General features: G+C 52.0%; 1 protein-coding gene across 2 annotated transcripts; it reads left to right on the forward strand.

Annotated features, from left to right (window-relative positions):
• The first annotated feature begins 10,852 nt into the window (after positions 1-10,852).
• Positions 10,853-12,397, forward strand: TCIM (transcriptional and immune response regulator). Of its 2 annotated transcripts, none has more exons than XM_069035523.1 (2): positions 10,853-11,556; positions 11,594-12,397. In XM_069035523.1, exon 1 carries the CDS (start codon positions 10,957-10,959, stop codon positions 11,275-11,277), a length of 321 nt encoding a protein of 106 aa, XP_068891624.1. In that variant the 5' UTR covers positions 10,853-10,956; the 3' UTR covers positions 11,278-11,556; positions 11,594-12,397. The 2 variants fall into 2 exon arrangements, with proteins under 2 accessions (XP_068891624.1, XP_068891625.1); XM_069035524.1 differs by having other exon boundaries at positions 10,853-11,484; positions 11,540-12,397.
• The last annotated feature ends 499 nt before the right edge of the window (positions 12,398-12,896 follow it).

Genomic DNA, 12,896 nt, shown 5'->3' on the forward strand with positions numbered 1-12,896 from the left:
CAAGATCCCCTGTACTGCAACAGGCAGGGTTAAGACCTTTTCCAGAGCTCTGTAATAGAATTAATGTTATTTCAGCAAGGGAAAAGCAGCAAAAGAGCAGACTCCCCTCCCTCCTTCAGAGGTGCTGCCCCTCAGACCTCAGCTCAGGTACATCTCGCAGTGAGGTTGGGATGCACAGGCTGGCCAGGATCCACATGACTGAGAATCGGATTTTGCACCATCTCCCTGAGCCGAGCAATATCTGCTGGGTCAGCTGGGACTGACGCCTGCCAGGGAGTGGATGGAAAAACAGAAGAGATGTCACAGCCCTCGTCCACATCCAGAGCAGCAGCACCAGCCCCAAATCGGTGCCACCCACACAGAAATCTCCCTTATCTCTGGAGCCAGGCCCTGTCCCTGCAGCTCTGAGGCACATATTTCCGTTGTGGAGCTGCAGCTCAGAGCTGCCCAGCAGCTCTTCCAGCCACATTTTGGAGTGTCCACCTGACTCCTGACTCCTTGCTTTTGTTAAGCAGAGATTTCCCCATAGTATCTGATGGTCAGACCTGTGCGATGGAGAAGGAAGCCTGGTGCACACCCAAGGTGGCAGGAGAGACCTCACCTGGGCACACCTTCGATGTACCAAACCTCACAGAGCCTCACCAGCCCTGGGACCAGCCCTCAGGAGGTGGCCAGCCCTGCCTGCCAGGCTCCCTCCGCTCCCGGGCCATGCCCAGCCCGTCATCCCACCCACACTGTTTGCTCATACTTTCCATCGTTCTCAATTTCTTTGGCCTCTCGTTCCCTCCTTGCCATGCCTGGGTCTCACCCAGGTCACCTTCCACTGAGACAAAGCTGTGCAAAGGTTCCTGAGCTGCCCACGGGCCTGGCAGCCCTTTCCTGGCACTGGGCTGCCGGCCCCCTCCACAGGAATTCCCACAGCCCCCAGGCAGATTCAGCCAAGTGCTTTGCTGCTTTTGTCCCTGTGAATATTTGAAATCGAACAGGAATACAAACATTTGGATTCTAGACACTTCCCAATTCTGGCCTTATTTATCATACTTGGCTCTGCTCCTGGAGCTGGGGCCAGAAGAGCCTCTGAATGATTTAAGTGATTTAACATGCTGTGCATAGATCAATCTCACTCTCCCCTCCAGCCACAGGTTTCCCTTTGTGGCTTGCTGCACACTTATTAGATCCATCAATATCTAAGTAATTAAAATCCCCCATTATCTGCATCCTGGCTGCCTTACAAACTCCTCATAAGCTATAAACTCTTTCATGATCAACCTCCCTAAAGAGTCTGGGAGTTTTCAGCCCTATCTCAGGGTCCCCAGGCTGTTGTTACATCATGAAGGTCCCACTGGAGCCATGACCAGTTCTAGCCTGAGCCATGGTTGCTACTCCTCTCCCTGAGTCCCTGCTGTGTGACAGGATTGTTCATTTCTATCCCCATCTTTCTCCATTCACTGGTGAGTTTATCTCAGAGCAGCTCCCCCAACTCCTGCTTCACTTGTGCTACTGGAGCAGAGCTTCGGGCCTGCTGCATTCCCGGGAGCACCCAGGGGCTGCCAGGCTCCGAATGCCACATGCCAAATTTTGCCCTGCTGCAGAACCATTTGCTGTACCTTGGAAAGGCCGCAAGCCCCCAACGCTGTCACACCTGTGGCCCAAATGTCCCTGCGCCGTGATCAGGGACCATCCCAGGGCTCTTCTGTGGGGACACTTCCTTGTCACCTGGTTGGGCTCCTTTCCTGCACACCTCAGCCACAGGTCTCTAAGCAATTTACTAAAAACAACCAACTTTGCCTTGTAATTCCCCCTTGGGAGGGATGTGAGAGCACAGAAGATAATTGCCTTCACCTCTTTCTGGTGCTGCCACTTGCCCCAGTCCTGCTGGTTCATCAGTGCGTGCCTGGAGCACCGTGTCCCTCGGAACACTCAGCTTGGCACAAGCAGAGGCTTATCTGTACCAGGGGAAGGGCTCAGAGTGAGCCTGCAGGCCTGACTGCAGAGTGACTGCAGGCCAGATGTGATTACAGGCCAAAAAGTGCTAATTACAGCATGGAGGAGGAGAGAGGAGCTGCTAAATTACACCTAATATGGAGGAGGATTGGGGAACAGATTGAGAAGCCACCACTGCTAAGAGGATGACACAGGGCTGTTCCAGCCCAGAGACACCAGCACAGCTGTGCTGGGACACTGACACAGCTCCCTGAGACAGCAGGGACCTCTTGCCAACACTGGGGTTTTTTGCCATTTGTAGCATCCCATATTACTTGCTCTGGTACTTGGTCCTGAAGGCTCTTTGCTCGCGTGTCGCTGGGGCAGTCCGTGGAGCAGTCTGTGGGCAAGCCTCAGAGGGACCCTCTGACAGGAAGGAGTGGGTTTATTCATGCTCTCTGTGTGACCTCCAGGAAATCTCTGTTTTGTCGTGTTTTATCTTCCCTGCCTTACCAGACAGGTGAGTGTCTCTACCCCGTCTGCCTCCCCTGCTTCACTCCATCCGGTGCTTTCCTCTCTTTCCAAAGGATGGCATGGCCAGAGTCAGTGTTTTCCCATGGTTTGCTGGTTCTGGGAAATGGTAAAGTCTTCATTATTAGATAAAGGATGCCCAGAAGGACCTTTGGGAAGTGGTTTTATTTCTCTAAAATCCTTGGTGTCTGGCCAGTGTATGTAAACCATTGCACTATTACAGCTCTTGGTAAATAAAGAAGCCAGAGACCCAAACATTGGCACTAGAGTAAAAATAGCTTAGTGCTGGGCAAACAAAGGGCGGGAACAAGACACAGGCAGGTCCTGACAAAGGTGTCATCATTTCTCTGGTGCCCGGGGTGCCCAGTCACGCTGGGAGCAGGGTTTAACCAGCGCCTGCAGGGTGGCACGTCACTGGTGCCACACGGAGGATGCGCCGTGGCCTCCCAAACGCCTGTTTGCCGAGTTAGTCACCACAGCCCACAGCTGCTAGACCTGGTAAACAAGGGCAAACACAGATACTGGAGTCGCAGGAGGCACGGTGAACCCCATGAGGCAATCACTACCCGGCATCCTAGGAGCTCTAGTCAATCCCATTTCTTAGAAAAGAGAAAAAAAAGGAAAAGAAACAAGGCGCTGCTATTATTGCAGTAAGAGGCTGTGTCATGCTGGGCTCTGCAGCTAAATATATTCGGTGTTTACTGTAAGCAAGGACAGTGGGAAGCCTTCCGAAACAGCACGGGGGCTGCTCCCGTTTTTTTCAGCTATCAATCACGCCTGCCTTGAGCCATTTTTATCCTGACACAAATGGAAAATATTTCCCCGGTTTAATTTCTACTGATCAAAGACACTTCCTCAACAGAGAGGAGCCCCACAGCCCGGGGGGGAGAGAAGTCCCCGAGGAAACTATTTGCCTGAGGGGACATGGAACACAGCTCACGTGCAGTGGGACTCCCCACGAGCAGATGAGGCACATCAGGACACCATCTCTGAGAGTTAGGACACAGTCCCACAAGTCAGGACACCATCCCACCAGCCCAGGGGCAATTGGCCAGGCTATTAATCCTTTTTCTTCCCCAAATAATTTGCCTAACAAGAAACTTGGTGTTTACCACGTGCCTGCCAAACAGTGCCGGGAGCACCTTGACACTGCCCCAAGGTGTGCGGATCCCCTCTGCTGCACCAGCAGTCTCTTCCCCAGCTGCTGCTGTGATGAGAGAAGCCTGCAGAGGGGCAGGGTTTTGGGGTCAGACATCTGTTTACTTTCTCCATAAGATTTCCCTAAACAGCATTTGGAAAATGCTCCTTCCACAAAGCTCATCGTGGCCGGAACTGACTCAGCTTTCTGCACAGAGGGTCCTGGAGATGAGCTCACTGGCCTCAATAACTTGACGTCACACTCGGCACTGTTTACTGACAGAAAACATATTTTATTTCTATTTGTGCCCATCAGAGTGGTGAGATCAGGGCTTCCAATGTGTCCCCTGACCCACAACCCCCTGGCTCCCTCAGTCTCACGCAGACCCTTGTGATGGGCAGATTCTTTCCACAAGGCAGACACAAAGTCAAATCTGATTTACTTCTCCCAGGCAGATGCCAACAACTCCAGAGCACAAACTGCTGGGCTTCTGGTTCGACCCTGAGCCACTGAGGGAGGACTCCGAGCCACTCTGGGAGCTGTCACAGCCCAGGCTCTCTTTGCTGCTCAGCCAGACCCTGCCAGAGGGACTGCAAAGCACTGCTTGCCATACACACAGCATCACCCCTCTCGCCTTCCCTCCCCTCCCCTCTCCTCCCCTCCCCTCCCACACAGAACTAAAATCTACTGGCAGCTCTAAACTGGTTCTTTTTTGTCTGAACTGCTGCATAAATAACCCAACAGAGAGCCTGAAGCCCCCGCACACTGACACCTGACAGCAAGTCAAGGGCAGATCTCGAGAACAAAGACAAGGCTCCCATGTAAACAAGGCATCAGCCACTGAGACTGTAACTGATTGTGGGGAAACATCTAGAAGGCATTGCTGTGAGAGTTAAACACGTCTGGGAGCAGGAGCTGTCAATAGGCTGCTACTCCATATCGAGGTCACAGCACTTAGGCTGGCAGGTCTGACTGGGGCCACTCTGTGTCTGTACAGAGCAGGTCTGTACCCCACAGATGATTCACGGTTCATGGGAGCTTCCCTGCTCCGGTTCTGCCCAGCTCAGACCTGTGGCAGGCGACACTGGTCTGCTGCCTGAAACTGCCAACCTTGCCTGTCCCAGAGATAGGCTTTACAGCCCTGCTGCTGCTCTTTGAGCAGGGCTGACGTGTGCAGCTCATGGCAGTTTTCTGGGGAAAACAACCACTGGCAGAAGTTCAGTCACCTGCCATAACCTGCGAGCAGTCGCGGTGGTCCTGGGGACAGCCAGAGCCCAGGCACAAACCTGTATGACACCCATGGAGCAGCTCCCTTTCCCCTGCAGCAGCAGGAGCACAGCCAGCCCCAGCTGAAACTGGGGACGATCTGCAGCAGGGCCTCAGCACACAAAAAATACCCCCCAAAATCCTGGATGCAGCCAGCAGCCCCTGTGGCTCAGGCATGGCCACAGGGATGGGAAGGGGATCACAGAAATCGCTTTTCTAGCAGCTACAAAGGGAAGTTGCTGGGCCACCAGAGACGGTGGTAGGAGCCAAACACCATCTGTTCTCTCCCAGGAACTCTTTTGTTAGTGGAGAAATGAGCTACGAGGCTGATAACTCCACAATGCCAAGCTCATCTCCCAGATGATCGACGCTGCAGTTGACTCCCTGAAAAATCTCCACAGCCACAGCTTTGGTGCTTCCCTCCTTCCCTTCCTAGTTTTCTTCTCCCAGTGTTACTCAACTACACATCCCCAAACCTCAGCCTGTCCCCCTGCCCAGCCCAGCATCTCCTCTGCACCGCCACAGCTGTCCCCAGGTACCCCAGATCACCCTTAACGCACCCCTAGACCCCCGCGCTGCCTCACTGCTGGCATTGCCACCATCCCGCCTCCACCCTCAGCTCTGGAGCACAGCCACGGAGGCTTTGGGAGCGGTGGGGGCACTGCAGACCCCCAGAAGCCAGAGCAGCACAAAGGCACAAAGGCACATCCTGTCTGCCACCTCTCCTGCAGCAGAGGAAGCGGCTCCAGAGAGATTAGAGCCCTGAGGAGCGGGGCACTGGGGGCCTGCACGTGTGTTGGGTACTGTCGCCCGTGAGCCGGGCTGTGACAATGACCCGAGCCAGCCCCTTGGCCCAGCCCCACAGCAGGATTTCCCGTGAGCCCGTCCCCTCGGCAGCAGACAATGAACTGTCTGACAGCTGGAGACAGCTCTGCCTTCGCCCCTCTCCAGCGACAGGTCCTCGGGACCTTCAGGAAGGTCAAACAGGAAATTGGGCAGAGAAAGAAAAAAGTTGTTCGTGCTCGAAAGTCCAAACTTCCATTGCTGACCTGGGAGGAAGATGCTGAAGTCAGGGTATTCAAATACTTTCCCTGGCTCCCATGGGAAGAGCAGGGCATGGTGAGAGGGGCTGCACGAGTGATGGGTTGGTGCCGTCTCAGCGTGCTGGTCGTGCTCCCACCTGATGGAGTCATCCCACTTGAACTCCTACCCTGCCCCACGCCCCGACGGCACCGCTCGCCTGCATCCCTGCAGACATGGCTGCTCTTCTTGTGGCAATGCTCTGGCTGGAAACCTGCCACTGTATTTCAGGAATGATCTCCCACGACACGTGGGGAGCACCGCAGCAGAGCTTCTCTTTGCAAGATGGATTTTGGAAGTCTCAACCACCAAGAGAATGCACCCATGGCTTCCTTACACAGTGAGCCCTCACCTCCCCAGACCCTCCTGTCTCCTGTGGCAGCAAGCATCCACACCAGATGTGTCCTCAGCTCTGCTTTGCTGTGTGCAGGGCTTCTTCCAAGGGGTTCTGCCTGGTAAAAGTGCCAGAAGTTTCTGTTTCTTTTCTGTTTCTTACCAGACATGATTTACTTACTGTAACTGGCTATCTGTTATGTCCTGCACTGCATTATTAACTTGGTGATCGTACATTTAGCAGAGAATTTATGAGAAATGAGGAGACATTCATTATCAGTAACACCACAGACTTTACTCTTATATGGTCTCCCTGCATAGAGCAATGCTGGCTCAGCCAGCACTCACCCAGCTCCAGCCATTCCTTGGGCCAGAGCAGGACAGGGCTGCTCTGCACAGTTCTGGGGCTGCATTCCCCTCACTTAGGCCCGTCCTTATTTTTTTCCTCTATTAAAATATTCTCTGATGGAATTTAACTAGCTTATTTGTACAATCATGCCTTCTGTTGTTTGAAAAGCAGTATGTTTTTCCTGTTTTCTGGCAGGGAGCTGTGTGAGGATTTTCTGAGACATACCTGTGCTTTCCAGCAACTGAACTGCAACAGAAGTGCCCCTAAAATACCCTCCTTATCCTGAACCTCTGACGTGGGGACAAATATCCCTCCCTTCCTGTACCTCTGAAGAGGGACCAAGTGCCTCCCCTGTCCTGCATCTCCGAACCAGAGACCACAGCAGGAGTCACAAGGAACACAGATGGCCAAGTTAAGCTCTTGGTTTTGTGAGCAAAGGGTACAATGTCCTGCCGTGAGATTTGCACAAGTGTTCCCAGATGTTCTATTAAAGAAACAACAACCACAGAAAAACCCAAGCAACAGCCAAACAAACAGAAATCTCAGGTGGAGTCCCAGAGGCAGACAAGTCCCAGTAGAAAGAGGCTGTAGGCAGGTTGGAGCCAGGGCAGGCACTGCCATTTGCACGACCTGCATGTCTGACAACCTCCCAGGAATTTGGATTCCAAGAGCAACACAATGAACTGGTTCCTCCTTGACCTTAGGGCCATGCCACAGCTGTCTCTGCAGAGCCTTGGAAACCTTTCCATCTCGGAAACCTTTCCCAGCGGAGAGGGGCATTTCTGGCTCCTGAGAAGGGCTGAGGTTCCACAGCTGCAGGCTGGTGGCAGCTGTGAAGGCTGTGAGGAGTCAGAGTTCCAGACCACGTAAACCAGGGAAAGGATGGGAAGAGCAGAGATTGGCTGGAGGTTCCTGAACATTTCCCATTCTTAGGTTTTCACTGAATGATCTGAAGACAAAGCAAATATATCCATATCCATATCCATATCCATATCTCTTATATCTCACAGGTATGACAGGATATTCTGAGTCTGAAGGGACCCACAAGGATCATCAAGTTATACTCTTAAGTGACTGCCCCCCCCCATATTTTAAGCCAATAATTTAACTTTCTTCTGCTGTTCCAAAGCCTCCCTGACCTCTTCCAAAGCCTCAGTTTCTGAATGTCCCATGTCTGGCTGGGAAGGTCTGGGCAGCACCGATGCTCCATGGGGGCTGCTGCATCCTCTGATCCCAAATGGTTGTTCCAGACCGTGCAGGCTTTGGCAGCAGAGAGTGAAGGGAAAGCTATGCAAAACATGCCCCAGGGAACTGCCACGCATCCCGGATTACCTTCTTTGGAGTGGTTTTGGAGGTTAGATTAAGGCAAAGCAAGTTCTCTGCAAGAGTTTGTGAGACAGGCACTGGCTGCCCCAGCTGCCCCTGCACCCAGGGCAGCCCCAGCCTCCCTCCCCTTTTGCCCTGGGGTGCCGGTTCCCCAGCCAGGCTGGGGGCTTTCCTGGCAGCAGAGCCCCTCGTGCCCGGAGTGCCCCGAGCCCGTCACGTCGGGACAAGCAGAGCGCGATTAGAGATGTGTCTGCGCCCCTCTGCAGACGGTGGGGATGGGAATTAATCCTCCCATTAACGGGTGAAATGGAGCGTTTGTGTCTCACAAAGCAATTACACAATAATAGCAGAAGGACGATGATAGAAATCACATCTTCTCTGAAGTTGCTCTCCAATCCAACACATGAATAATTCCTCCTAAGCATTACTGGGAAAGCAGTATTAAAAGACTGATATAAACAAAAATTACTGGAGAAAAACCAGACGAGGCATGCTTCATCGCTCTGTCAGAGCCAAGCACAACTAAATTTATACAAAGTGGGCAGAGAAGCTTGAAGGGGCAAAGACATTTGTTACTGCTCTGTGCGAGATGAGCTCACAAGGAACGCGTGCTTGATCTTGGCAGCTTTCTGATGTCTTACTCCTAAAGCATCAGCTTTAGTCTCGGTTTCCATGGCAGATACTTTTCTGAGCTTGTATCTTCCACAGATATTGCTAATTTATGCTGTCAGCCACATCTCTGCAAATACCTGCAGAGCGATTCCATGTGCGGTGGGAGTGGTGAAAACAACGTGCACGTGAATCTGCCTCAGCTCTTGTTTTTGACCAGGGGACACAAAAGGGTTTGTTTTCTTCAGCCACAAGATCTTGGCTGATCTTCTGGCACTGAATTTTGCCCTAGGTACCCTGACACTGTGTTATCTGTCCTGTGAAGCAAAGCACTTCCAGCATTTCATCTGGACACGTATTTTGGGTAGGTTTTCCCCCCAGTGCTCAGGACAGCTCTGAGCAGGAAGGGTTGGGCAGCACATGTGGCCCTGCTTCCTTCTGCTCCCCCATAGCATTTCATGTTAGTGAAGTCTATAAACCGTGAGATCTTTCCCAGGCAGAGAACCAGCCACACCAAAACTGTCCTGTTTTCAGGGTGGATTTATCAGTCCTGCAAATGTTGAACAAGCAGCTGATGAATTGGTCTCACCAATTTGGCAAGACCATGACAAGGTGAGAGGCTGAATGTCTGGCTAGTGAAAGAAGAACCCCAGGGATTTGCAAAGCTGATGTTTATACACTGAAGCACAGAACATCCAGTATATACAAAAGAAATTGGGAAAAACTTGTAAAAAGTAACTCACACAATGACAAAACCACAGGAAGCGATGGCACGTGCAGAGAGAGCTTGTGCTGGAGCCAAGTCCTGGCAGCAGTGGGGAAACCCATGTCCTGGCAGGATATGGTGACTGCAGGGTGCAGGGCTGTTTCAGGATGTGCCCAGCAGCACCAATGGATGAGTCCCAAGTCCCAGGTAGGAAAGTGGCCAGACTGAAATGAGACCACTCCCTCTCCTAAAGATAAGAGCCTGGCAAGCCCTGGCCAGCTAGAAGTTGATCTGAGCCCAGACGGAACTGGACATATCCCCTCCCTCTATCCAAACTAACTGAACTTTTAAAGGAAATGTGGAATAAAAAGAATCTGGGTGATGTGTCTTTGGATCTGTTCTTCAGTATGGTCAGAGGTAATTTCCGCAGCTCTCTGGTAAATAAGGGAAACCCCTGGTCCAAGTGGGATGGGGACAGAGGCTGTTCCTGGAGTCTTTCAGCAAGGGTGGGTAACAAGGTCAGCGACAACAGTAAACAAGCTTCTAGTTTTCCAAACAGAGCCTCTGCAGCATCCGGCTGCTTTAAAACATTAACCAAAATACACTTATCTCTGGCTCCTGGCCTTAAGTGACTTTTGAACCCACAGCTATTCTGGGCCAGATTTGATTGTGCTCAGTAACACCAGGTGTCTAAGCCCAGCAGGAGCTCCGGTGGTCAGAGCCAGCCCCTTGCTGGCAGCCATGCCCTGTCCACAGTGTATCTTGAGTGAGAAAGGACCCATAAGGGTCATGAGTTCGACTCCCTGCTCCTCACAGGAGCCAAAACTAACCCATATGACTAAGAGAGAGTCCTCCCAGCCCAAGGGCTTGTCATTGGCCAAGGGTGATGTAGAGAGAACTGACTCTTTTGGAGCAGAGGTGAGTTTTCTTTCCAGCACCAATGAGCATGAAATTTAAGCAAAAAAGGACACTGGAGGCAGGAGCAGGGCAGCAAAATGAGTTTTCTTGCTCCCCTGAGACCATTGCCATGTGCAGCTGGGCAGCCCAGGGTGTAGCACCCAGGGAAGTCACTTCAAAGGATGTTATGGATCACCTGCCTTTGGGACAGCACTTGTCAATTAGAAACTGTAGCTCTGTGTGCACTAAAGATGAGTTGCCTCTGCTGGGAATGGAAAGGAACAGAAAGGAGCAGCAGAAAGGAACCCGTGTCCAGACAGGAGCAGGTTTGCAGTGTTGCTGATGGAGACAGAGCCAAGTTCTTGGCTGTTTGCACAGGCTCCAGCCTCTTGCTAGCATTGCAACAGTTCTCACCTGGAGTTTTACCTGTTGATGGTGTGATACATTCTGCACGCAGTGCTTTTCACATGCAACAAGGGCAGGAGTGGAGTTTGGGCTGTGCTGGCTCAGTCCCACAGCGATGGTTGAAGCCCGTTTGTTCTGTGATGGGTCAAAAAAAGCCATTTCCGTTGCAGAAGCAGAGAGAACTTTTCATCTCGTCCGCAGGACAGGAAAATTGGCAACTTAACTGTTAAACTCGCCTGTGACTGTTGGGTGTTGACATCATCGTGATCTCACCACTGTAACCGGAGCCCTCCGGCTTTTCCTCCAGCCTGCCTTTAAATTCCAGTCCTGGAGCCAGCACAGCACCCACTCCTCCGACTGGAGCCCAGGGCAGACCCGGCAGCACCCACATAGATGAAAGCAAAGACAAGCTCCAGCACTCCAGCCATGTCCACGTCACTGAGAGTGAGCCCCTCGGTCCACGGCTACCGCTTCGACACGGCCCTGCGCAAGAAAGCCGCGGCCAACATCTTCGAAAGCATCAACGAGGAGTCCCTGCAGAAACTCTTCAGAAACTCCGGAGACAAGAAGGCAGAGGAAAGAGCCAAGATAATCCTCGCCACCGACCAGGACATGGAGGAAAAAACGAGAGCACTAATGGCATTAAAGCAGAGGAGAAAAGACAAACTGCTCCAGTTCCTGACATTTCGGAAATACTCCATTAAAGTTCACTGAACTGGCGGAGGGAGCAGAAATGGAGAACATTTTGTGACGGGACTGTTTGTGACCTCCTACCACACTCAGCATGCTCCGCTGCCCCGTGGCATCGGGGACTGGACAGACCACCCACAGGGCTTCAGCCCCACCGCAAACTGTGAGCTGACCGCGGCATCGCTGTGGACAGCAGCATCGGTGCCTGCAGCAGCATCGGTGCCCACGGCAGCATCAGTGCCCACGGCAGCATCAGTGCCCATGGCAGCATCGCTGTGAACAGCAGCATCGGTGCCCACGGCAGCATCCGTGCCCACGGCAGCATCGCTGTGAACAGCAGCATCGGTGCCCACGGCAGCACTGGTGTGGACAGCAGCACTGGTGTGGACACCAGGATCAGTGTCTGCGGCAACATCACTGCCCATGACAGCATCGGTGCCCAAGGCACATTGGTGCCCACAGCAGCATCAGTGTGGACAGCAGTTTGGTGGCCAGAGGCTCACAGAGAGGGAGCAGCTCCAGCGGGAGGCAGAAAAGCTCCTCCAGGCAGCCATGGGACTGAACTGGGGGGGAAACCACACGGCCGGGTGTGATACAGGACCTTCTGATGGACTTGGTGTTACTGACTCGACCCGTGTGCTTTGCCTTTTCAGACTTGTTTCCTTAAAGCCTGAGCCCGTGCAGAGCCCTGGTGCTGTGGCTGGCAGGAGGCTCTGGAGACCAATCAGCTGCTGATCACGGTCACTTCACATTTGTTAAATGCACCCAAATGCACTGTGTGGTGCAGTAAGTTCGGCCGTCCAGGAACACATTTGCTCCAGAGACACTCTGCACCACTGTACCCTTCCATCCCAAGCTGTGTGTGTGCAGTAAAAGTCGTTTGCACAAAAGCAATAATAATGACAGATTTCCCTGAATTTACTGTGAAGTTCCCTAATATTGCGCTCACTTACCATTAACACTAAAAATCTAAATATAATAACTACAGTTCTTCTCTGTGTAGGTTACAGTCACTACTAGATGAGTACTTACTTCATGGCATTATTTTATGACAATGTTATTATTATATCGACTATAATTTATTGCATACAGTGATGTGAAAATTAATAAATTATTAAATAAACACAAATTATCTTGTCTGAAATGCTCAGTTCTCCTGGAATGGTGGGGTTAGACTTTTTTTGTCAATTCATTGAGACCCAGTTTAAGAGCAGACTACCTGCACCTCTCCTTCATTCCCCAGGTGTGGCTTTGGCAGCCCATTCTCAGGATAGGGAGCAGTCCCTGGCTCCCCCATGGCCCCACTATCCCACCTGGCAGCACCAGTTTAGCCCACAGTTGCTATGGCAACCATGTCATTCCCCAGAAAGGTCTCACCAAATTTATTGTTAATCAACTCCAATATGAGTTTGCTCTCCAATAATAGTTTCCTATTACAAAGGAGAATGACATCTTTTGCAATGAGGAAAGAAAGGGGTAGAAAATGATGGTTCGGGGCCAGGGTGGGCAGCATGGCTCGTCAGCCTTTGACATCTCTGCAGAGCAGAGAAGGAACCTGGACTTGGCTCCTCATCACCCAAAGAAACAGAAGTAAGTTATGAAGCTTTGGCAGCAGAACTGGACTGTTTTTCTGCAGGTTGTGC

Source organism: Aphelocoma coerulescens, chromosome 22, assembly GCF_041296385.1.
Source record: "Aphelocoma coerulescens isolate FSJ_1873_10779 chromosome 22, UR_Acoe_1.0, whole genome shotgun sequence".
NCBI lineage: Eukaryota > Metazoa > Chordata > Aves > Passeriformes > Corvidae > Aphelocoma > Aphelocoma coerulescens.

Bases quoted from the DNA above. Each gene is read 5' to 3' on its own strand.
- TCIM (XM_069035523.1), top strand. From the start codon at position 10,957: ATGAAAGCAAAGACAAGCTCCAGCACTCCAGCCATGTCCACGTCACTG.